This window comes from Lepus europaeus, chromosome X (genome assembly GCF_033115175.1).
Source record: "Lepus europaeus isolate LE1 chromosome X, mLepTim1.pri, whole genome shotgun sequence".
In the NCBI taxonomy this organism is placed as follows: Eukaryota; Metazoa; Chordata; class Mammalia; order Lagomorpha; family Leporidae; genus Lepus; species Lepus europaeus.
In genome coordinates, this window is record NC_084850.1 from 82261929 (window position 1) to 82287872 (window position 25944).

General features: G+C 37.0%; 1 protein-coding gene across 1 annotated transcript in view; it reads right to left on the reverse strand.

The window, feature by feature from the left end:
* Nucleotides 1-11394: 11394 nt before the first annotated feature.
* CHIC1 (cysteine rich hydrophobic domain 1) overlaps nt 11395-25944 on the reverse strand; it is an 81194-nt gene continuing 66644 nt past the window's right edge. Inside the window, exons 4-6 of the mRNA XM_062183716.1 lie at nt 19484-19540; nt 19152-19211; nt 11395-17640 (exon numbers count right to left, since the gene is read on the reverse strand). Of these exons, the coding sequence (XP_062039700.1) occupies nt 17590-17640; nt 19152-19211; nt 19484-19540 (168 nt within the window). The 3' untranslated portion in view covers nt 11395-17589. The remainder of the gene's footprint in view (nt 17641-19151; nt 19212-19483; nt 19541-25944) is intronic.

Sequence of the window (25944 nt, forward strand, 5' to 3'; positions counted from 1 at the left end):
ATTCTTTGAAATTAAATCATGGTTATGTAATGGTACAATTTATGAATATACCATAATTTTTAAAAAAGATTTCTTTATTCATTTGAAAGGCAAAATTATAGACAGAGGGAGAGTCAGAGAGATAAAGAGATATCTTCCATCCTCTGGCTTACTCCCCAAATGTATGCAAGGGGATCCAAAAGACTACATGCACTAAGAGATTATTGGAAATTATAAAAGAGTTTGATAAAGTGGCAGGATATAAAATTAACCCTGAAAGACTAATCTGTACCCCCATGTTTATTGCAGCTCAATTCACAATAGCTAAGATATGTAATCAACCCAGACGTCAACCAACTGAAGACTGGATAGAGAAATTATGATATATATACACTTTAGAATACTACACAGTGGTAAAAAAAATGAAATCCTGTCATTTGAAACAAAATGGATGCAACTGGAAACCATTATACTTTGTGAAATAAGCCAGTCCCCAAAGGACAAATACCATATGTTCTCCTTGATCTGTGCTAACCAATAGAGTACTAAAAAGGTAGTCGATAGAAATGAAATTGACACTTTGAGATGTGATGATTTTGAAAAGCTCTTGTCTTAACTGTTGAGGAACATTGTTTTGTTTTTCTTCATACTATTTGTTGAACTCTTTAATTAGTGTAGGGTTAATCTTATGAGTATAAAGTTAACTGAAAATAGTTCCTTGTAAAAAATAAAAATGGAAATGGGAGTGGGAGGAGGAAGAAAGGTGGGAGTGCGGGCAGGAGGGAGGATGGAGTTGGAAGAATCACTGTGCTCCTAACTTGTATATATGAAACGAAACGCATGAAGTTTGTATGCCTTAAATAAAAGGTTTCTAGGTTAAAAAAAATTCTCTCAGTCACACTTTTCATGCATCTGACCTTAATATAGGTCATATTAAACTAAAAATTGATTTAGTTCTGGTTGCAGTGTGTAAACACACTGAATTTAGCTTATTGTTGAACTGTTTTTCCAAATATTCTTTTAGGCCAATATCAATTTGATGTATTATAGTATGAGAAAGGAAAAACAATCATTACTGCTATCTCAACTATAAAACCGAGGGTAGGTTTCATAGATTCCGAACAAGACTTATCATGTTAATATCCCTCCGGGTAATATCACCTTTGGGAGATAAATGCTGCTTTTAGGTAGCCAACCAATACTTTGTTGAAGAGATGTGAGGTAAAGGTCCAATGTTGTGGCTGAGCAGGTTAAGCTGCCACCTGCAACCCTGTCATCCTATGAGTGCAGGTTCAAGTTCCAGCTGCTCCATTTCTCATCCAGCTCCCTGTTAACGCACTTGGGAAAGCAGTCAAAGACAGCCCAAGCACCTGGCCCCTGCCACCCACGTGGGACACCCAGATGGAGTTATAGGCTCCTGGTTTCAATCTGGCCTAGACCTGGCTATTGTGGCCCTTTGGGGAGAGAATCAGCACATGAGATTTCTCTCTCTCCCTTCCTCTCTCTAACTCTGTCTTTTAAATAAATAAATAAATATTAAAAAAGAAAAGATGTGAAATAAGATCAGTTCTAAAATAATGCGTTGGCCTTTCCTGTCTGTGGCTATGTTTCAGTAGGAGGAATCTGTGATGCCACCATTCTATATGGAAATTTGACCAGTTTCATAAACTCCATTGATTCATCATTTCAAAGGCCCAATGATTCCAAATATACCAATATTTTAAGAATCACTTCCAGGAAATTCAATGTCAGAAGCAGATGAAACTTTACAGATTGTTTCAGGAATCTTAGAACAAGTGTCCATAATTATCAGGCTAAATCAATGAATGAAGTAGCTGGTCATATGTAAAACACTTACCTGTACAAACATGTACAAGTATACACATGTTCATGTGCTCGCACACACACAGAGTTTTTCTGCCATAAAAATCATGATAGCTACTTATATTAAAGAACACAAGAATATATGTAGCTATCATGGTATGTATGAGTATTTGTTCCTCAATTTTGAAAGAGACAGATATTTAAGAAATATTTTGCATTTAACTACACCATAGGAAAAACAATCTAAATATTAGGGAGACAAGAAAGAACAGTGGTGACCATGGTAAAATAGAAAATAAATGCCCCATTTAAAAGGAATAGACTATTACTCAGCTCTGATTGTTGACATGTGGGAGTTCTCAAAAGAAGCCAGAAATCTGGATTTCTACACAGTCTTTTATTTATTTTTTGACAGGCAGAGTTAGACAGTGATAGAGAGAGAGGGAGACAGAGAGAAAGGTCTTCCTTGTGTTGGTTCACCCCGCAAATGGCCACTACGGCTGGTGCGCTGTGGCTGGCGCGCTGCGCACCGATCCGAAGCCAGGAGCCAGGTGCTTCCTCCTGGTCTCCCATGCGGGTGCAGGGCCCAAGCACTTGGGCCATCCTCCACTGCCTTCCCGGGCCACAGCAGAGAGCTGGACTGGAAGAGGAGCAACCGGGACAGAATCTGGAGCCCCAACCTGGACTAGAACTTGGATGCCAGTGCCGTAGGCAGAGGATTAGTCTAGTGAGCCACGGCGCCGGCCCACAGTCTCTTAATTTTAAGTGATGGCAACTATTGCAAAATTAGTGAAAAATTATGTAGGTTAAAAAGTCATGTCTGGAAGATTTCCAAGATGGCTGAATAAGGAAATGATGTACTGCTTTAAGTCAGGGGAGAATAGAAAAAAAGTCAAGGAAGTGTATTCCCAGGGGAGAGTTGGAGAAAAATCTGCATTGGAAATTCTGCAGAAGGAAGAGGGACACCATGCATCAACACTGAAGGTGCGGATGCACAGCAACGAGTGTGGACCCAACACACAATCCCTGTAGCCAAGAGCTGGAGTATATGCCAGTTTTAGAAAGTGAAGTGAGAGCAGACTGCAGTAACCGAAGCCACTGGTGATATTGCCAGAGGGAGAGCTTTGCAAACCACACTGTCCTTGAGTCCAGCCTGGAGCCCTAACAGAGGGCAGGGTACCTGCCTAACCCACTGGGATAAAAAGCACATTTCTCTCTCCCCATCTCTCCACAAGGGCACCCGGCAACCAGCAGGGAGAAGGTACCATTTTCACAACAGTAGCGGTCACAGTGGCTCTTGTGTGTGTATGTGATCTGGGGATTTTACCAGAGGAGAAAATTCACATTCTCCACTGACTTTGAGTCTAGCTGGGAGGGATGACAGGGGGTTAAGGCACATACGTAGAACTGAGAGGTGCCCCCAGCCTCTCAACATATCATAGGCTCTGGGGCTCAAACTGCCAAGGCAGAGTATCCACAGGCAACTATTTCTGGGAATGTCTCTGCTCTCCTCGTGGTTGGGACAAGCTAGTGGGGCAGAGCAAATCCTCTGCACCCTGTGACTGTGGGAGCCTTGCATGCTGAAACTGTAGAAACTGTGAATGCATGACAGGGTGCAGGGTGTATCTGGGTCTCTGGGCAATCCTTGTGTCTGGGGCCAGAGGCTCAGAGTTCCCTGATTGCCTAGGATGGGTCATTGAACTGGAATCCATGTCCACATTGACTGCGCATATTCTTTGAGCAGTTTATATGGCAGTGCTGGTGAGTGTTGTACCTACTGAGGGCTAACCCTGGGCTTTGATCGCCTTGGAAGATAGGAAGTGAGGGTGTGATTATGCCAACAGAGGTGATCATACCCTCTTCCCTGCTGACAATAGAAGAGATCTACCACACTCAACTTGGGTGTCACCCTGGAAACTCACTCAACTCTGGAATACTGACTAGCTCCCTAGTCACATCCAGCAGAGACCTCTGGCTATTCACTTAAAGAGCAGACACTCCACTAAGCCACAGATGCATAGTTCAAAGACAAAATCCATCAGAGGAGAAATCCAACAAGTATTTCTATAAATGCCTAAAAATAAATGCAGAAATTAAAGAAACAAGAATATAGAAGGTAACATAACTCCCCAAAAGGAACATAACAACAGTTCAATATTAGAATGTGAAGATGAACAGACTGATGAAATGCTTGAGAAGGAATACAATACAAAAGATTGATAATAGGATTTCTCAGAAGAAATGAGAAGCAAATTCATGAGTTAAAAAAATCCATAAATGACATGGCTAAAATATTTCCCATGAAATTCAGATTTTAAAGAGAAATCAAACTGAAATACTAGAAGTGAATAGTTCAATACGTCAAATAAAAATACAGTGGAATGCCTTGAGAACACACTTGGTAATGCAGAAGAAATAGTATCTGAACTAGAAGACAAATCTTTCAAAATACAACAAAAAAGGAAGAAATTAGAAAAATTAAAAATAATATTTGAGATTTATGGGATACTATAAAAAACATATGGGTCTTAGGAGTTCTTGAAGGTGTGGAAAGAGAGTGGATTATAAAGCCTATACAGTGGCCGGCGTCGCGGCTCAATAGGCTAATCCTCCGCCTTGCGGCACTGGCACATCGGGTTCTAGTCCCAGTCGGGGCGCCGGATTCTGTCCCGGTGGCTCCTCTTCCAGGCCAGCTCTCTGCTGTGGCCCAGGAGGGCAGTGAAGGATGGCCCAAGTGCTTGGGCCCTGCACCCCATGGGAGACCAGGAGAAGCACCTGGCTCCTGCCTTCGGATCAGCGCGGTGCGCCGGCCGCAGCGCTCCAGCTGCAGCAGCCACTGGAGGGTGAACCAACGGCAAAAAGGAAGACCTTTCTCTCTGTCTCTCTCTCACTGTCCACTCTGCCTGTCAAAAAATAAATAAATAAAAATAAAGCCTATACAGTGAAGTAATTACAGAGAACTTTAATTTGGAGAAAGAAAGTGATGTCTAAGTACACAAAGCACGTAGAATTCCTAATAGACATTACCAGAAAAGATCCTTACCATGATACATTGTAGTCAAACTTTCAACAGTAAAACATAAAGAAAGGATTCTAAAATGTGCATGAGAGAAATGCTGGATTATACCTTCAGAGGCTCTCCAATTAGACTCAGCTGACTTCTCATCAAAAACTCAACAGGCTAGGAGACAATAGAGAGACATAGTCCAAATCTTAAGAGGAAAAAACTGTCAAGCCAGAATACTGTACCCTGCAAAGCTCTCATTTATGAGTGAAGGTAAAAAAATATCTTCCATAACAAACAAAAATTGGAAGAATTTGTCACCACTCATCCAGCCTTACAAAAGATACTTAAGAATGTAGATGTGCTACACACAGAAACACAGAAAAATAGTTATCACTATTAAAAAATGTGAAGGCAGAAAATCTCCCAATAAAAGTACAAAGGAAATCCAAAGCAAACAACAGGAATATTTGTGGGAAAATGGCAAGCCAAGTCATTATTTATCAATAATAACCTTAATATAAATGGCCCAAATTCTCCAATTAAAAGATATAGACGGGCTGAATAAATTAAAAAAATAAAACCCATCTATTTGTTGCCTACAAGAAATATAGAAACACATCACCAACAAAGATACACACAGACTGAAAGTGAAAGAATGGAAAAAGATATTCTGTGCTAATGGGAAGGACAAATAAGCAGATGTAGCCATCCTAATATCAGACAAAATAGACTTTAACACACGAAAAAAAAAAAACTGTTGAAAGAACCAAAGAAGGGCACTATGTATTGATTAAGGAATCAATTCAACAGGAAGATGTTACTATAATAAATGAATATGCAGCTAATGCTAGGGTGCCTAGCTATTTGAAAACAAATATTAATGGATCTAAGGGGACACAGAGACTTCAATACAATAGTAATGGGGGACTCCAACACACCCTTTCATCAATGGACAGATAAACTAGACAGAAAATCAACAAAAAACCAACCGAGCTAATTGACACTATGGACCAAATGGACTCTATATCTACAGAACCTTTCATCTCACAGATGAAGAATACACATTCTTTTTCATCAGTGCATTGAAGTTTCTCTATGATAGACCACATACTAGGCCATAAAGTAAATCTCAGCAAATCCAAAAAATTGAAATCATACCATGTATCTTCTCTGACCACAATGGAATGAAACTGGAAATTAACAACTTAAGAATCTCTAGAAAATATGGAAATATATGGACTGAGCAACATGCTCCTGTATTAACAGTGTGTCATAGAAGAAATGAAAAGGGAAATACAAAAATTCTGGAAACAAATGAAAATGAAAATGCAGCATATCAAATCTTATGGGATACAGCAAAAGCAGTGTGAAGAAGGCAGTTTATAGCAATTGGTGTCTACATCAACAATATGGAAAGGCATCAAATAAATGAACTATCAGTGCATCTCAAGGACCTAGAAAAACAACAACAAACCAAACCCGAAATTAGTAGGAGGAAAGAAATAATTAAAATTAGAGAAGAAGTGAACAAAATTGAAACAAAAATTACAAAAGATCAGTGAAAAAGAGCTGGCTTTTTGAAAAAATAAATAAAATCAGAGATGAAAAAGGAGACATAAAAATGGATACCACAAAAATAAAAAGAATCATCAGGAATTACTACAAATAGCTTATGCCAACAAATTGGAGAATCTAGAAGAAATGGACAGATTCCTGGACACAATACAATCTATCAAAATTGAATCATGAAGACAGATAAAACCTAAATAGACCAATGGAGATTGAATCAGTAAAAAGACTCTCCCAAGAAAAAAAGCCCAGGACGAGATGGTGTCACTGCTGAATTCTACCAGACTTTTAAAGAACTAATTCCAATCCCTGAAAGGGAGGGAATCCTCCCAAACTCCTTCTATAAGGCCAGCATAACCTCTAGCCCATAACCAGAAAAAGATAAAACAAAGAGAATTACAGACCAATATCCCTGATGAACACAGAGTACAAAAAATGTAGTGTATAGGCTTGAAATTCACATTTTGAGATTTGACAACTTTTTACAGCCCTTTTCTCTACTGTTTAGGAACAGTGTTTTTTTCTTTCCACTGTTTGTTGAACTCTACTTAGTGCAGGGTTGATCTTATGAGTCTAAAAGTAAACTGAAAGTAATCTTTGTAAAAATTAACAGACTGAATGAGAGAGGAAGGAGCAGAAAGGGTGGGAGTGCAGGTTGGGAAATTTCACTGTGTTCCTAAATCTGTATATACGAATTACATAAAATTTGTTTACTTTAAATGAAAAATTCATGTCTGAGGGTTGAATATAGCTTAGTTTATAACTTTGATCTAGTCTAACTCCCTTCCTTTGGTATCATGAACAAGATCAGCCTGAGTGTTCTGACTTTTGCTAGTGATCACTTGGGTGACCAGGCATTACAAATACCCTGGTAATTTTTAAAAAAGATTTATTTATTTATTTGAAAGTCAGAGTTACGGGGAGAGAGAGAGAGAGAGAGAGAGAGAGAGAGAGAGAGAGAGAATCTTCCATCTGATGGTTCACTCTCCAATTGGCTACAATGGCCGGAGCTGCGCGATCTGAAGCCAGGAGTCAAGAGTTTCTTCCGGGTCTCCCACGCGGGTGCAGGGGCCCAAGGACTTGGACCATCTTCTACTGCTTTCCCAGGCCATTGACAGAGAGCTGGATTGAAAGTGGAGCAGTCGGGTCTCGAACTGGCACCCATATGGGATGCTGGCGCTTCAGGTCAGGGCATTAACCCACTGTGCCACAGCGCCAGCCCTACCCTGGTAATTTTAACTGAAGAATTCTGGTATTGCCCAGTGAATTTTCTACATTTATGTAAGTATCCCATACAACGTTATGTACTATTTAATGCAGATTTAAAGTCCTATGACTTCTGCCCTCAAAGTAAAATGTAATGTAAAAGCATTTCCCACATAGTACATCCTACTTCAAAGAAGTCATCAATAAAAAGTAGTTTTTGCCCTATCCATGTAGTAAAGCTTCAAAAAATAATTTTAAAGCAAAACATTGTGAAACTTCTATGTATGGGGCCAATATTCTGGCACAGATGCTTGCTATGCCAGCATCCCAATTAGAGTGCCAGTTTGAACACCAGCTGCTCCACTTCCAATCCAACTCCCTGCTAATGTGCCTGGGAAGGCAGCAAAAAATGATCCAGTTGCTTGAGCCCCTGCTACCCATGTGTGAGACTTGGATAGAATTATTGGCTCCTGGCTTTGGTTTGGCCTAGGCTTGGATGGTGTGGCCACCTGGGAGTGAACCAGTGGGTGGAAGGTCTCTTTGTGCATGTCTCACCCTCTCTCTGTCACACTGCCTTTCAAATAAACAAACAAATTAAAATTTTAAAAAAGCTTCTATGTAGGTTTATCTGTGTCATCTCTGCTTTAACAGTTTGAAGCTTAGAATTCCTTTTGAAATATTCTTTACAATTAACAAAGATACCAGGAAACACTAAACAGTTTTTCTTATTATATTGTATTTTTCTAGTTTCGATGAATTCACCGACTTAGGTATATTTTGAAAAAAAAATCTATTATTCTATGTTAATCAGCTTGATTAGTAATTCAAATAGATGTTAACATTTGAATTTCTTACAGAATATGCAGGTTAGGAGAGCCAAAACTGTTGTCAAGTGGCTTCACATTTCTACATTCCTTGTACTTAAACATTTATGCTTGGTAAGGTGGATCTGTACTTGTACTATACTTTCAATTTTATAGTTTACATGCAGGGTGAATGCAGAGTTGCTTAGAAACCACTTTGTTATTTTAGAGAAAGAGAAAGAGTCAATGGTGGGTTTTTAGCTCTCTCTTTAAAGATGTAGGTATTCAGTCTCAGCGAAGAGTTAGGGAGGAAACTCTACACAAATTAGAGGGACACAGTGGACCTACATGGAGGGCGTGGACATGCACAACTCAGGACCCCAGCATCTGAGTGCTTCTGCACCAGCATTGGAGAGTGAGATAAGACCAGACTGCAGCAGCCCAAGCCACTGGCAAAAAAGCTGCAGGGAAAGCCTAGAAGAAATCCAGCTTGGAACCCCATAGGGGATAGTGTATCTGCCAAACTAGAGGAGAAAAAACAAGAGGGGCACATTTCTCTCTCCCCAATCATCCTCCAATGGTGTCCTGTAACAGGCTGATGGCAAGCACCATTTTGGACATACATAATGGCTGTGCCCAGCAATGAGCTTGCCATCAGCCTGTTAATAGCAAGGAAACAGCAGATTTAATCGAAACTATAGACAAAATGGATCTAACAGATATCTACAGAACTTTTCATCCTATAGTTGCGGAATTCACATTCATCTCACCAGTGCGTGAAACTTTCTTTAGGATTGACCCCATGCTAGGCCACAAAGCAAGTCTCAGCAAATTAAAAAAAAATCAAAATCATACCATGCATCTTCTCGGAACACTATGCATTGAAGCTGGAAATCAGCAACTTAGGAATCTCTAGAACATATGCAAACACAAGGAGACTGAACAACATGCTTCTGAATGACAAGTGGGTCATAGAAGAAATCAGGTGGGTCATAAAAGAAATCAAAAGAAAAATAAAAAAATTCTGGAAACAAATGAAGACAATAAAACATATCAAAACTTATGGGATACAGCAAAAGCAGTGTTAAGAGCTAAGTTTATAGGATTAGGTGCCTACATCAAGAAATTGAAAAGGCACCAAATAAATGAACTATCAATGCATCTCAAGGATCTAGAAAAACAACAGCAAAGTTGTTAGTATTAGAGAAGAAATCAACAAAATTGAAACAAAAAAATACAAAAGATCAGCAAAACAAAGAGCTGGTTTTTTGAAAAAATAAAATTGACACAGCATTGGCCCAACCAACAAAAAAAGAAGACCCAAATCAGTAAAATAATATGAAAAAGGAAATGTAACAACAGACACCACAGAAATAAACAGCTGTATGCTAACAAACTGGGAAACCTAGAAGAAATGGATACTATCTACCTAAATTGAGCCATGAAGACATAGAAAAGCTAAACAGACCAATGACCAAAATGGAGATTGAATCAGTAATAAAATCCCTCCCAATAAAGAAAAGCCCAATACCGATGGCTTCACTGCTGAATTTTATCAGATATTTTAAAAAGAACTAACACCAGTTCTTCTCAAGTTATTCAAAAACAATTGAAAGGATGTACTTTTCTTTGAAGGGAGAAGAGAACTTCCACTTTGCTTATGGATTTGTCTAAATACTAACAGAGATTATGGATTCAAAAGGTTTCCACAGCCTTGGCAGCTCATGTCAAGAGCCTTGGGTGATCATTGTTGTCATACGTAAGAGTGTTAATTGTTAAATTTACAACAGGAGTCACTGTGAAATCAGTTCCCATGCAGGACCTCTGTCCTCAATTATGAGAATTGACTGTAAACTTGTTCTCAGTTTGTGTGTGTGCAAATTGTTGAAATATTTACTTAGTATAGAGTTGGTATTCTGTGCTTAAAGTTAATTGAAAATGAATCTTAATAGAATGGGACTGGGAATGTGAGAGTAGTTGGGGTGGGAGGGTAGGTATGGTGGGAAGAATCACTATATTCCTAAAATTGTACTATGAAATTTGTACTCCTTGAATAAAAGGTTTCCTTGGGGAAAAAATAAAAAAAAGAATATGTATGTAATTATTTGAAAGAGAGAGAGAGAGAGAGAGAGAGAGAGAGAGAGAATCTTCCATCTGCTGGCTCACTCCCTAAATGGCCACAATGGTGGGGGCTGGACCAAGTCAAAGCCTGGAGCCAAGAGCTTCTTCTGGGTCTTCTATGTGGGTGCAGGGGCCCAAGGACTCAGGCCATCCTCTGCTGCTTTCCCAGGTGCATTAGCAGGGAGCTGGATTGGAAGTGGAGCAGCCTGGATGTGAACTTGTGCCCAAATTGGATGCCAGCAACACAGGCAGCAGCTTAACCTGCTGTGCCATAATGCTGGCCCCTAGAAACCACTTTCTACTTAGCCAAATGTTCAACACTGGACATAAGAAAGGCTTCCATAGACAAACCAGTATAAATTACTTATAGAATCAGACACACACTAGCAATTAATTGTGGGAAGGGACAATACGGAAGATACAGTGTTAAAAGGAACCCTTTGGGAGTGCACTTATTTGACCTAGTGGTTAAGATATCCATGTCTTCTATCTTGGTACCTGGCTTCCATACTTGGCTTCAGTTCCAGACTCCAGCTTCCTGCTAACGTGGATCCCAGGATGCAGTGTGATGGCTCGTGTAATTGGGTCCCTACCATCTGTGTTGGAGACCTGCTTTAAGTTTCTAGCTCCCAGCTTCAGCACAGCCCACTCCAGCCATTGTGGGCATTTGAGAAGTAAATCAGTTTATGGAAGGAGTCAGTATCTCTCTCTCTCTCTTGCTCTCTCTCTTTCTCTCCATGTCTTTCAAATAAATAAATGAATAATTTTTTAAAGGAAGCTTCAAGTAACTACCTTATGATGATGCAACTATAGGGAAGGGAGAAGGAATATGCAACAAAAAAAAAAGGAAGAAGAAAACAAATTGCACACATTTCAACTCATTACGTAGATTTGTACTTTATTTTAATTTTGCATCCTGAGATAATAAAATTTTATCTGACAAGTGAACAACGACAGAAGCAGCAGTGAAAGTTTCAGAGAGGCAGGTATCCTTCATTTTGGCACAGCTGTATATAGGTTGAGTTCTTCCAGGGGAGTCATTCCTGGACTCAAGGGAGAAAAATGAATTCATTCCACAGGCTATGTAACAATACAAGATGCATGAAAGTTCTTGGTTCGGATGGACATGTCCACTATTATTCTTTTCTGGTAAAGCTGTCCCAACAGGAATCCTCTCCCAAAAAGTAGAAATCCTAGGCTTTTCAACCAGATGTTCTGGGTAAATGTCTGCTTCTAGCTATCCGGATGTCCTGTTCTTGCAGCTGAGACTCATATTTGTAGTGGTTAGTCCAAGGATGGCAAACTACCTTGTAGATTACATATTTTCAAACATTTGGAATTTGTTCCAAAGTCCAGGCATTAAAATAATTTTACACTATTTGCTTATTGAAAAAACAGAAAATTAAGAAAATTAAGCTGAGATAAAGGTAAATAAAATAGGCAGGAACCAAAGGAACATCCGAGAAATTATTGCCTTGATTCATCATGTTGAGTTTATACACAGAACTACTTTGAAGAGACTCAGAAATTGATATTTAGTCCAATGCTAGAACATGACATAACACTTTCCACATTTGCAATCCTATATGTGTGTCTTTGTATGAGTTACATTACATACCTAAATAAATTAGCTCAGTTATATCATCTTGAAACAGAAAAAAAAAATGAAGGCAAATTCTAACTTGAAGTGATATAGCCCAATCTAGTCAGAACACACACACACATACACACACACAAAATCTAGTATCTAATTACAAGTATTTAGGGACTTAAGTAAGTCATCTGTGGAGAGGGTCAAATAACCTTATAAAAATGGCTCCCAACATTTTCACCATAAAGATCTCTTCATTATCTCTTTCCCTTGATTTTAAGTATTTACTGAACTGTATGTAATAATAGGCTTTTTCTTATTAGTCAAAAGCATACTGCTATTCACAGCTTCTGATCAGTGTTGAGAAGCAGCATTAATAATTGAAAGAATATAAACAAATACACGGAAATCCAATGCCTTAACTGGCTTATGCAGCAGAAATATTATGGGTTTGTAGCATTTTTTTAAATATTGAAAAAGGATAGACTCCATTGTAATCTTCATCTGCCCCACATTGGGAACCACTGGTTTACATCTACCTGCTTTTCCTCCCTAAATCAAGTATTAACATAGTATAATTACCCATAATTAACAAACATGGGATTAATAAAAAATTTACCACTGAAAAAATAGATCGTCTGCAACACTCATTCTGTAGAGTCTGACTGAGAAAGAAAACATCACAACACGTATTTAAAGAAAATATACTTAGAAATTACACAATTATGATATCCAGTATATCTTTCAATCAACTTCAAAGCACGTTAATATGTGAAGAAAATCCTCAATTCCCCTGTGAGGTAGGTCCAGATTTTGTCCCCACTTCAACAATGAGGACATGAGGTACAGAGGAATTAAGCAGCAGAGCTAAGAATTAAACTAGAAGTGACTTGGGTTTAAATTCACTTTCCTTTCCTCTTAATTGTATCAATTCGTTCCAAAAGATCTTCTGAGGGTATGGAACTTGATAAGACACTAAAACAGATATTGGATAGGATATGAAGCTTTTCACATAAATGTTAAAGTGGGTCCTCCCATATCACCATTGTTGTCACAGCTATAATTCTTGCTTAGATGTCACCCCGATAATCGGATTCCACATAGGCAAAGCACACAGACCTCAGTCCTCAGTTATTAGCAAAACTACATTCAATCTTATCATTATGGAGGGACAAAGGTCTAGCAGGCATCAGGTTCTTTCAGTCTATATGAGATTAACACCAACTGGCAGCCAGTTGGCAAATCGAACTTCTACTGTGTGCAAGGCACTGAGAGTTTCCAACAAGGGGAGTAGATCTGAGAATAATCATTCTGAGGTTCTATGGAGTAAAAATTCGCTAAGGATTCCTAGAATCACAGAATGTTAGCTGATTTCTAATTTTCTGTCCAGCTCTAGGTTCAATCCTGTAATTTTACAGATGAAAAAACTTACATGCAATATAAGTGACTTGTCTAGGGCTAACACATTACACCATTTCCTTATAGAAAATGAATTTGAAAAAGTCCACAGAAAATGGAGCATATTCTCAGGTTGCCATCATCAAAATAAAGACTGGCTTAGGATCAGGTATGAGAAATTTGGGGTAAGATAAAGTCAGATATATATCTTCAATTATTTAGTCAACATATTGCATGAACAGGTGTTAATAGGAACTATTCCTTTTCTATGGAAAATTTCCCAAAAGTTCACGACAATTTGACAAACAATTTGACAACTGTTGCAAAATAGATGGTTTTTAAGAAGCAGACTCTTATATACATAAGAGGACCTAATTTCAATGAATTTGAGAACTTAGAATCAAATTAGCAAAAATATTTCCATTATGTGAAACTGCTCCAATTAATTAGCTGAATACAATTTCCATACCATCCTAGGCAAATATAGAAAATTATATTGAAATAGTGTGTGTGGACTTTATGTTCAAGTTGTAAGACTTTATTTTTTAAGTGGCAGCTTATTTGTAAACAAAATAAAAATGCAATGGTTTCTTAAATCTCTCATACATTTGTAAAAAACCCTATTTGTTCAAAGGCTTACAAATGTTATTAAACTTTACTCAAATTGCTTAAAAATGAGAATAAATTTCATTAAAATGACAGAGTGATAAATAGTAACACAGTTTGATTATTTGCTCAGACACTAGTGTTTATAGGTCATGACAATATGAATAGCATGTGCATTAAATACCTAAAGTGGGTTTTGGTACAGCTTCCATCAAAAACTACTGTCCTTCTAGAACCATGTTAAATTACAAGCTTACCAACACTAGAATTACACTATTTTTATGTGATAGTCCTTTTCTGTAGCATCTTGTCACTAATATATCACCTTATTGGGGAAAAATAAGGAGACAGGTGTTTGGATAATAAATAAAAGAAGGACAATAGACTAGTGAAATATTTTTATACCTAGTGGAAAAAGATTATTTTTAATATAATGATCTTCATTCTTCTTCCTTCAGCATACTGTGTTATCTTTGTTCAAAAAAGACAAGGCACTTCTCCATCTACTTCTGAAGTTTAACTACAGCAGTCTTTTTCCTAAATTAACATAGGGGTAGGAGGGAACAAAGAGTAGAGGACATTTTTGGGATGGAGTTAATAAATCTATAAATGATACTTGTCAATATTTGTTATTAATAATTCACATGCCACTGGCTTTTTGACAAGATTTAAAACAACCAATTGGATAAATTTATTAAGCCAGAATCTTGGACCAAATAAGAAGCATTGGAACATTAATTTTAAAGAATAGTTTTAACTTGTAACTTCAAAGCCTTATGAGATTTATAAATTTTGGCAAATACATGCAATCTTTCCCTAAAAACCACCAGGTTAGATTTCAGGAAGAAACGTTATGTAACAAAGAAATTCAAAATTAGTTCAATCTAAAAACACCTTTTGCAAAAATATTTTACTAAACCAATGGAAAAATACAAGTGTGTTCTATCCTGAGTATAAAATAAAGGTCTGATGGGAGATGAAATAATTACTATAGTGTGCTCTGTTGTTTCAGTATTCACTGCTGCCAATTTCATTATAAAGATTTTCTCCCACCCAACGCTCTAAAATATTCAACTGTTAATCAATTCCCTGCAAAATTAAATAGTTTGAAAAAGAAAAGAAAAGAGAGAGAGAAAAAAAAAGAAAATTGGGTGTTTTCTGGGTGGGTCAAAGAAGGTAAGTCAACAAGCATAATGAATAACACAACTGTAAATTTAAGAGTAGGTTAAAATTAAGTTTATACAAGCTGGCATGTTGTTTATGATAAATACTACTGTAACTTGAATTATACTCTGTCACTGCCAGATACACTCTACTCTTGTCTCAGTATTTGTTTCATGGAAACAATTCACCACTTTCTGCTGTTCTTTGAGCAAAATCAAGTGTGATTTATACATGGCAGAAAAAGTTAATATGACTACCATAAGACAAAATTCTAAAGTTACAGAAAAAGATAAGATTTTTAAGGGCTGACACTTAAAAGCTATCAGTAATAATTAGAAATTCTGTTATGCTGAAAATTAATTTTAGTATTAAAAGTCACAGTTTGAAGCATAAAGTTGATGACATTAGCTAGAACATATACCACAGATACAATTTTTCCCTGACCTTAGCTGTAAAACAAGACATTTGGTATGATTTTCAGAGGTTTCCACCTTGTCTATAAAAATATACCTTCTCTTTTGCGACAGACAGACATATGATATTTGCAGGCATACACAATATATTAAAAGTAGAGACTAGGGGTCCCTGGGTGGCATGGTGGTAATGAAGCTCTACAGAGGAAAGTGGAAAAGTGTTTGTGCAAATAATTATCATCACATCCCAAAGAGTGTATCTTTTTGTTACTGGTCTAGGATTGTGGATTTCAAATTAGGCATGTGTTTTAAAAGTAGCATAAAAGGCTTGCCCTTGTATGCACGAATAATGATTGTTTTCTTTACTGGGATGAATGCTTGCCAAAAAATTTACTGAAGGCATTAAGAGTAAGATGACAAATAAAATATTATTCAGTCTTAGACACTTTTATTTTTAGCACTGTGAATTGTAAATAATGCCTACACACAGGCATACATTTGCAGTTGAATTAGTGTAATATGAAGCTTTTGTTATACTCAAATTTTAAATTCTAATAGAATTAAGAGTGTGGTGCTCTCACTCACATTAATGGTGAGGAGAAATAGAGAAATATGCACACAACAATGAAATGGCTACATGTTTGGTGAATTTATAAACTAAAATACTTTTGTATTTGTGTAACACTTGTCTTTTCCACTAGTAATATCCAAATGTTTAAAAAAGATCCTCAAAAATAGATTGAGAATTTTTGATCAGTTATGAATCAGCCACTAGATATTCTTTATCTATAGCTTTTTAACAAGTTCACTCTCTTTCTCAAAGCAGAATATTGGAACTTAAGAACGGGACTACAAGTGGCTTTTACAGAGGTCTAGATACCTCCCAAGATATCTGAAATCTCAAAATACTCCTTTAAAAGTCATAGTTGTGTGTATTTGCAAAGGAGGGGAATACATATAAAGGGAAACAAATGATGAATAAGTGAGGTTGTGAAATGTGTCAGGTGTTAAGTAAATTCTGTTGGGGATTGAGGGGGAGGGCAAAATGGGAATCATTGAATTAAATGGAAAACATAAAGTTCTTGGTTTCAATTTTAATTCATTTGTTACAAAGGGCAACCCTGCCCTACACCTGAAATTTTTAACATACTTATTATGGCTTTGCCATAAAACGGCATGTTAACGGTCTCTACATTCAAAAGGATGCTTGCAAACTTCATTCCTATTAAAATCTATGCAGAATTGTTGGCAATACAGCAAGAGTAATATTACATTCTGTAAACCATGGCATATCACATTTTACATTATGCAAAGAGACAATATTTACAAGTCTTTAGGAGTTTAAATATATTTTATCCACTAACATAATTTAGCAAAGTGCAGGACGAAACCAGTGCTATTAATTGCATGTCCTTTAAAAGCGTATCCTTTAAAAGCAGAGTAAAACCATTTCTAAAAGCTACCAAAAGCTTATTTAAGTGTGTCCAGTAAGGGATTACAGAGCATTAAGTAGCCTAGAAAAATGATGCATATTTAGAAACAGTGAGTATGAAAATTATAAGGCAGCATGCTGAGAACAAGTTTTTGTTTTTTTAAAACACCAGCACTGATGTTTTATCTTTAGTGGCAAATATATATATATATATATATATACAAATATATATATGTATATGTTGATGTGTGTATTTAAAAATTGAGAGTGCAAAACACAAGCCTCATTTAACAACAAAAAAGATGTGCAAATTTCTTTCTTCAAACCAACAAAAATTAAAAAAGCAAGAAGAATATTCTACCATTATAAAGAATAAGTTGAACACAGCAAAGGAGACCATCTTCATTCCAAAATCATCTACAAGGCACTAAGGGTAGGAAATGACAGGAAACACAGAAGTGACCGAATAAAACTTCTCAGTCAGGTCGGAAAATGGGATATTTTGGTAAGAATTCTATTAGTATTACCTGTAAAATAAAACAAACAAGACCATATTGACAAAATATTTTTCATTTAATACAACATAATACCAAGAAACTTTATAATAATTTTTCACAGGACTATAGTTTTTGATCAGTTATTAAATAAAGTAAGTAAAAAACATGAAACAGATAAAGAACATATCCTAAGTCGTGATTAGACTGGCAACTTAAAAACTAAGGTGGCAAACAAAACTACTTGCTATAGCTAAGAGTTTTTATTTATCTGATTTATAATAACTATTTGTTTTGATTCAGAGGAGCAAACCCTATTACATTATCACGTCCTTCTCCTACTTGCATTTTTAAAAGCAAAATAGAAAGGATTAAAACTATGTTATACAGATTAGAATAAATACTTTTATATATTTTTTCAATTAAAGCAGTTGACATTGAAGATTACCCTCTTACAAGTTGTTTGTGAAAAATAATAAAGTGCCCAAATATAATAATAGAAATCTAACATACTTGTGTATGTTTAAGTATAACTGATTTTAGACTTGTGGTCATCTGTACGTTTTCCCCCAAATTATTCAAAGTATAGAGAGATGCCATAATAATCCTTATTTATGAGATGCAAATGGAATGTTTGTATTAAATATACACTATTTCAGTGAAGTTTGGATAAGTTAATAATCTCTTGAGTGTTGGTGTTGAATTGATAACATTGGTTATATGCAAATTTACAAGTTGGTTTTATGACTAGAACTGCAGTGTTTTCAGAGGGGGGGAGAACAATAGCTTCCTCATGAAAAGTTAAATGTCAGCTAAGGGAAAAAAAAAACCAAGAATATGAACCTAGAATTCAGAAATCAATTTGTATTTATGCAAGTTTTGACAAGATCACATTTAGAAATATTTTGTTTGACAGTGGCTATCCCTACCATAATATGCTATGGTTTGTGCCTATGTTAAAATAAAATTAAGAGGGTGACAAGGTGGCCCAATAGCTTAAGCTGCTGCTTGAAACACTAACATCCTATATGGAAGTACCAGTTTGAGGTTCAGCTACTTCACGTATGATCCAGCTTCTCGCTAATGCACCTAGGAATGCAAGTACCTGGGTTCTTGCCACCCACATGGGAGGGAGACCTGGATGGAGTTCCAGACTCCTAGTTCTGGCCTGGCCCAGGCCTGTTTGTTGTGGCTATTCAGGGAGTGAACCAGCAGATACACGATCTCTCTGCCTTTCCCTCTCTCTGTATCACTTGCCTTTCAAATACACAAATACATAAAATAAAATAAAGATTAATGTTGTACAACGTTGCCATCTGAACATACTAGCTGAGACCTTTCTAAGATCTAAATTGTTAGTTTTCAAATTACTTTGGGTTTACACATCTAAAGAAGATGGAAGGGAATCTCTACATTCCAACTAACAAAAGTTCAGGCTGAGCAGAAAAAAGAAGGCAGAAAGAAGAGATGATAAATAATAAACCCAGTGAAATGTTACATTTAGGATGAAATCCAAAAAATGTAATTAAGAGCTTCATACTTACATACTCCATCATATTGCTAGTTTCACATTTCCTTTTAGTCAACTTCCAGTGCAAAGCAAGCTAGAAAGTACAGTTTTTTTTAAAGAATGTTTATATCAATTTAAACTAATTACAATCTATACATTTGAAATCACTCAAAACCATTCATTAATAAGTATAAGACACAAAACACAGCACTTAAACACCTTGTAAAGAATATATACTAAAAACAAAGTACTAGTTCTGTAATCCATTCCTTTGTGGCCCAAAAAATTACGATTTTGTACTTATTCTCTTTTCAATTTTATAATGTAAATATAAGAATGAGGCATTTATTTGCTTAAATTTCTTACCTTGTGATATAATCTGTTATTTTCCCATTCTAATAACTTCTGAATGGATCTTCTGGTCTAAGAAAAAGGACCAAGACATTTGTTACAAGATGAAATGAAGATCCCTGAACTACATGTATCTGTATTTTTCTGCTTACTTATACGACCTAATTATTATCTCCTCATGTTTTTCTACTAGAAAATCAGGAAAAATAATGTAAGTGAAACTGCCAGAAGAGTAACATTTTGGGGATTATTATACAGTTATAATAAGATCTCAATTTATATATCTACTTATTAGATTCTTGTATATGATTTTCAAAATGAAATATACATTAGAAATATTTTGCACAAATTATTCTGCATCAAAAGGCCATTCACTTGACTACTGTGAAAACTTCAACAACATCGCTACCTTGAAATCATAGTCCATTTTTGTATATAATCTAGATTTTCACACAGCTTTCACAGAATCCCTTTTTTCTTAAATAAGCATCTAATATGTCAAGCTAGTCTGACCCCTCATAGAAAGTTTTCCTATCACAGCTCCTGGCATAAAACCTCCAGTCAAGGTCTGTAGACTGAATAAAACAAATCAGCATAAATCAGAACTTCCACTGAAAAGAACATGTTAAAAAAAAGCCAGTAAGGAAACTTGTATTTATAGGAAAAATAAAAATATGAGAAGCAGCAATGTAGTAAGTGGAAGCTGAGGTTTTCCATTAGTAATGCATATATTTTATGGGGAGTAAGAAAAGTTTGCAAAGCCTTTGTAAAAATAAAAATAAAAAGCCATTAAAGGCATTTCTTATTCTTACTGAAGGAAGAGCTTTATGAAATTTCTGATTTTAAAAACTGTTGGCAGGCATTCTTAACTTTGGAAACTATTCTCTAAAATTAAATGTTAACAAGCCAGACTATATCTGAAATTATTTTTAAAGTACCAACATAAGAAACTATTCTACTTGCTCAACTATGTAAGTTAACAATCAATGGCAACTGAATCAAGTGGCTGATTTATCACTGACCAGATAAGTGACAACACCAGCTACAGTATTTCTCAGGGTCATTATATTTGATAGAATATCTCTAGATACAATCAGATAGATAATAAGCAAAAATACTGAATTAGTAATTAAAGTCTTTCCACAAAGGAAAACCTGCTACAACGGGCTTTAATTATGAGTTCTTCCAAATATTTTAAGAAATAATATCAATGTTTCACAAATTCTTCCTGAAGATGGAGGGAACACTTCACAACTCATTTTGTGAGGACATTGTAACTCTGATACCAGACAAAGATGTTAAAAGAAAAGAAACCTCCATATCAATCTGCCTCAGTAGTATATACACAAAATTTTCAACAATACTAGCAAACTGAATCATTACAAAGTGTTATCCATCCCAAGTACCAAAAATAAACTAGAGGAAAACTAAACCTAAATTTTGTAGAAGAAAGGAAATAACAAAGATCACAGGAGAAATAAATTAGAGACTAGAAAAACAACAAAGGATTAACATCACTAAATCACTAAGAGTTGGTTTTTGGAAAATAAACATAAAATCAAGAAACCCTTACCAAGTCTAAGAATAAAGAGGGATGACTCAAATAAATCAGAGATGAAAGAAAACAGCATTACAACAGATATCACGGAGATATAAAGGATAATGGGACTACTATGAACACTTACACTCAAACAGACTAGTAATGAGCAAGGAGAATGAATCAGTAATAAAAAGGCCCCAATTGAAAAAAAAAAAACCCACAAGATGGTGGAATAGGGAGGGAGTATATTGCTCTAGTTTAGGGGAAGATAGCTAAAAAAAAGTGGAGAGAGTGCAATCTCAGGGAAGAGCTATGGAGAAAACTGCAGAGGAAACTCCATGCAAATTAGAGGGACACTGTGTATCTTAGTGGAGGGTGTGGACATGCACAACTCAGGACACCAGCAGCTGAGAGCCACAGCACCAGCTTTGGAGAGTGAAGTGAAATGAGACTGCAGCAGCCCAAGCCACTGGTGATAAAGCTGCAGGAAGAGCCAGGCATAGTCCAGTTTGGAGTCCTATGGTGAACAGTGTACTTGCCGACCTAGAGGAAAAAAAGTGGGCCAAGTTTCTCACTCCCCAACCACCTAGCACCTACATTCTGTAACTATTTGAGGTTGGGTGGGGGCGCCATTTTGGACACACGTAACAGTTGAGCCAGCTTGTGTTCCCCTGTCCAGCAACTAGTCAACAGGAGATGCCTGAGTCTGGCTGGGAGAACTGACAGGGTGCTGGGTGCTCATGACTGTGGGAGCCTTGTGTCCTGGGACTGTGAAAACACTGTGGCTGTGTGGGAGGGCACAGCGTATGGTTGGGTTTTTGGCATGAGAGAAATGCCAGATTACTTTCAGAGGATTTCCAATTAGACTTATCAGAACCTTGCAGGTTAGGAGAGAATGGCAAGATATATTCCAAGTCTTAAGAGAAAAACATCTGTCAACCCAGAATACTGTACTCTGCAAAGCTCTCATTTATGAATGAAGGTGAAATAAAGACCTTCCATAACAAACAGAAATTGAAGGGATTTGTCACCACTTGTCCAACCTTACAAAAGATGCTTCAGGATGTGCTGCACACAGAAACACGATCATCACTATGAAAGAGTGTAAAGGCAGAAAATCCCCCAGTAGAAGTACAAAAGAAATTAAAAGTAAACAATAGGAACATTTATGGGAAAACAGCAGGGCCAAGTTGTAACATCAATAGTTGCCTTGAATGTAAAGGCCTTGACTCTCCAGTTAAAAGATACAACCTGGCTGAATGGATTAAAAAACAAAATCCATCTATTTGCTGCCTAAAAAAAACACATCTCACCAACAAAGGTACACACAGACTGAAAGTGTAACGATGGAAAAAGATATTCCAAGACAACAGAAACCAAAAAAGAGCAGGTGTTGTCATCCTAATATCAGATAGAATAGACTTTAGCACAAAAACTGTTAAAAGAGACAAAGAAGGGCACCATGCAATGATTAAGGGATCAATTCAACAGGAAGATGTGACTATTATAAACATATATGCACCTAATTACAGGGCACTTGGCTACTGAGAAGAAATGTTAATGGATCTAAAGGGAGACAGGGACTCCAATACAATAATAATGCGGGACTTCAATACCCTATTTTCAGCAATGTATAGAACAAACAGACAGAAAGTCAACAAGGAAACAACAGAGTTAATTGACACTGTAGACCAAATGGACCTAACAGGTATCTACAGAACTTTCATCCTACAGTTGCAGAATATACATTCTTCTCACCAGTGCATGGAACTTTCTCTAGGATAGACCATAGGCTAGACCATAAAAAAATATGAAATCCTGTCATCTGCAACAAAATGGATTAAACTGGAAAACATCAAATTTAGTGAAATAAGGCACTTCCAAAAAAGGACAAATATATGTTCTCCCTGATTTGTGGTAACTCATAGAGCATCTAAAAGGTAATCTATAGAAGTGAAACTGATACTTTGAGATGAGATGATTTTGAACAGCCTTTGTCTTGACTGTTGAGTTAATCTTATGCGTATAAGATGAAGACAGATGTTAGTAAAAAATAAGATTGGGAATAGGAGAGGGAGGAGGAAAAAGGGTGGAAGTGCGGGTGGGAGTGTGGGTATGGTGGGAAGAATCACTATGTTCCTAAAGCTGTATTTATGAAATGCATGAAATTTGTATATGTTAAAGAGTTTCTGGGAACAAAACAAAACACTCAGGACCTAATGTCTACACAACTGAATTTTACCAAACATTAAAGCAGAACTAATATTAATCATTTTTAAACTCTCCCTGAAAACCTGAAGATAAAGGAACACTTTCAAACTCATTTCACAAGGTCGGCATCACCCTGATACCAAAGTCAGGCAGGTACACTACAAGAAAAGAAAAGTATAGGCTAATATCCCTGATGAATATAGATGTGTAGGGTTTCTTCAACAATATACTAACAATTCAGCAGCATGTTAAAAGTAGAATTTCCTGTGTTCAAGTGGAGAATTTCCCTGGGTTGCAAAGATGGTTCAATATACACAAATAAATGTAAGAAATTCAATTAACAGAATAAAGGACAAAAACCATATGATCATTTCTACAAATGCAGAAAATGCATTTGACGAAAGTCAACACTTTTCCATGATTAAAAAAAACTCTGAACATACTAGGTAAGGAAGGAATGTTGTGGTGCAGTGAGTTAAGCTGCTGCCTACAATGTGGTATCCCACATGAGCACGAGTTCTAGTCCCAGCTGCTCCGCTTCCCTGTTAATGTGTCTGGCAAGGCAGCAAGCAGCAGATGGCCCAACTATTTGGGCCCCTGCTACCACGTGGACATCTGTATGGAGTTCTGGGCTCCTAGCTTTGGTCTGGCCAGGTCCACCAAATTGAAGCCATTTAGGGAGTGAACCAGTAGACAGAAGATCTTTCTCTGTCTGTCTCTCCCTCTTTCTGCATTTTTGCCTTTCAAGAAAGAATCTTCCTCAACAAAACTAAGGCCATAGGAAAGCTTTTCTTCTAGGATCAGGAACAAGACAAGGATGCCCCTTTCACTTCTATTCAACATAGACCTGAAAGTACAAGAAAAGTGGTTAGGCAACAAGAGGAAATAAAGGGCAACACAATTGAAAAAGAAAGGATGAAATTGTGTGTTGATAACATGATTCTACATGAAGAAAACCCTGAAGACTACACCAAAAAGAATCTGTTAGAATGGATAAATGAATTCAGGTGAATTACAGACTACAAAATCAACATGTGAACATCAGTTTATTTATCACTTACATCTTTTCTAGAAATATTATTTTATTTTTTAAAAGATATATTTATTTATTTGAAAGAGTTACACACAGAGAGAAAGAGAGACAGAGAGAGACAGAGAGAGACAGAGAGAGAGAGAGAGAGAGAGAGAGAGAGGTCTTCCATCCGCTGGTTCACTCCCCAATTGGCCACAATGGCTGGAACTGTACAGATCCAAAGCCAGGAGCCAGGAGCTTCTTCTGGGTCTCCCAAGTGGGTGCAGGGGCTCAAGGTCTTGGGCCATCTTCTACTGCTTTCCCAGGCCATAGCAGAGAGCTGGATTGGAAGTGGAGCAGCCAGGACTTGAATTGGTGCCTATATGGGATGCCGGCACTGCAGGCAGTGGCTTTACTCACTACGCCATAGCACTGGCTTCAAGAAATATTATTTTATTATTTTTATTTCACTGGAGAGAGAGAGAGAGAGAGAGAGACAGAGACAGAGAGAGAGACAGAGACAGAGAGAGACTGATAAAATCACAGAGCTCCCATCTACTGGTTCTCTCCTCAAATGCCCACAATGACTGGATCTGGGTCCAGAGCCAGCAGTCAGGAATGTAATTTAGGTCTCCCATATAGATGGCAGGAACCTAATTACCTGAGCTACCACTGCTGCCTCCCATGGTGTGCATTGGTGGGGAACTGGAGTCAGGATCAGGAACTGGAAATTGAATCCAGGCACTCCAATGTAGGATTTGGGGGTCTTCACTGCTAGGTTAAATGCTAACTCCCAGTTGCATCTCTATAACTCCTTTAAAAATAAAGCACTTAATAATAAATTTAAGGAAGAAAGTGAAAGACTGAAAACTTAAAGGAAATTGAAGATACAAATAGACAGATGTTCCATGTACTTAGATTGGGAAAATTACTATTGTTGAACTTCCATGCTAACCAAAGTGATCTAGAGATTCAATGCAATCCCTATAAAAATTCCAGTGAAATTTTTCAAAGAAACAGTAAAAGGAATCCCAAAACTCATTTTGAACTACAAAAGATCCCAAACAGTCAAAGCAATCTGGAAGCAAAAGAACAAAGCTGAAAGCCTCAAAGTACCTGATTTCAAAATATATTTTAAAGTCATAATAATCAAAACAGCATGGTAGCAGCATAAAAAGAAATATATTGAACAATGGAATAGGATAGAGGGCCCATAAATAAACCTATATATTTACACTCATTGATTTTTAGGAAAGTTACCAAGAATACACAATGGGGAAAGGAAAATTTCTTTAATAGTGTTGGGAAAGCTGGGTACTCACATTTAAAAGAAAGAAACCGAGCCCTTATCTCAATCATAAAATCACTCAAATGGATTAAGGACAAATACATAAGACCTGAAAGTGTAAAAGTACTAGAAGATAATGGGAGAAAAACCAACTCAAAATGGATTAAGGATTAATATGTAAGACCTGAAAGTATAGAGGTATAAGATGGGGCTGGCACTGTGGCGTAGTGGGTGAAGCCACTGCCTGCAGTGCCAGCATCCCATATGGGCACCAGTTCAAGCCCCAGCTGCTCCACTTCTGATCCTGCCCTCTCCTGTGGTCTGGGAAAGCAGCAGAAGATGGCCCACATCTTTGGGCCCCTACACCCGTGTGGGAGACCTGGAAGAAGCTCCAGGTTCTTGGCTCCAACTGTTGTGGCCAATTG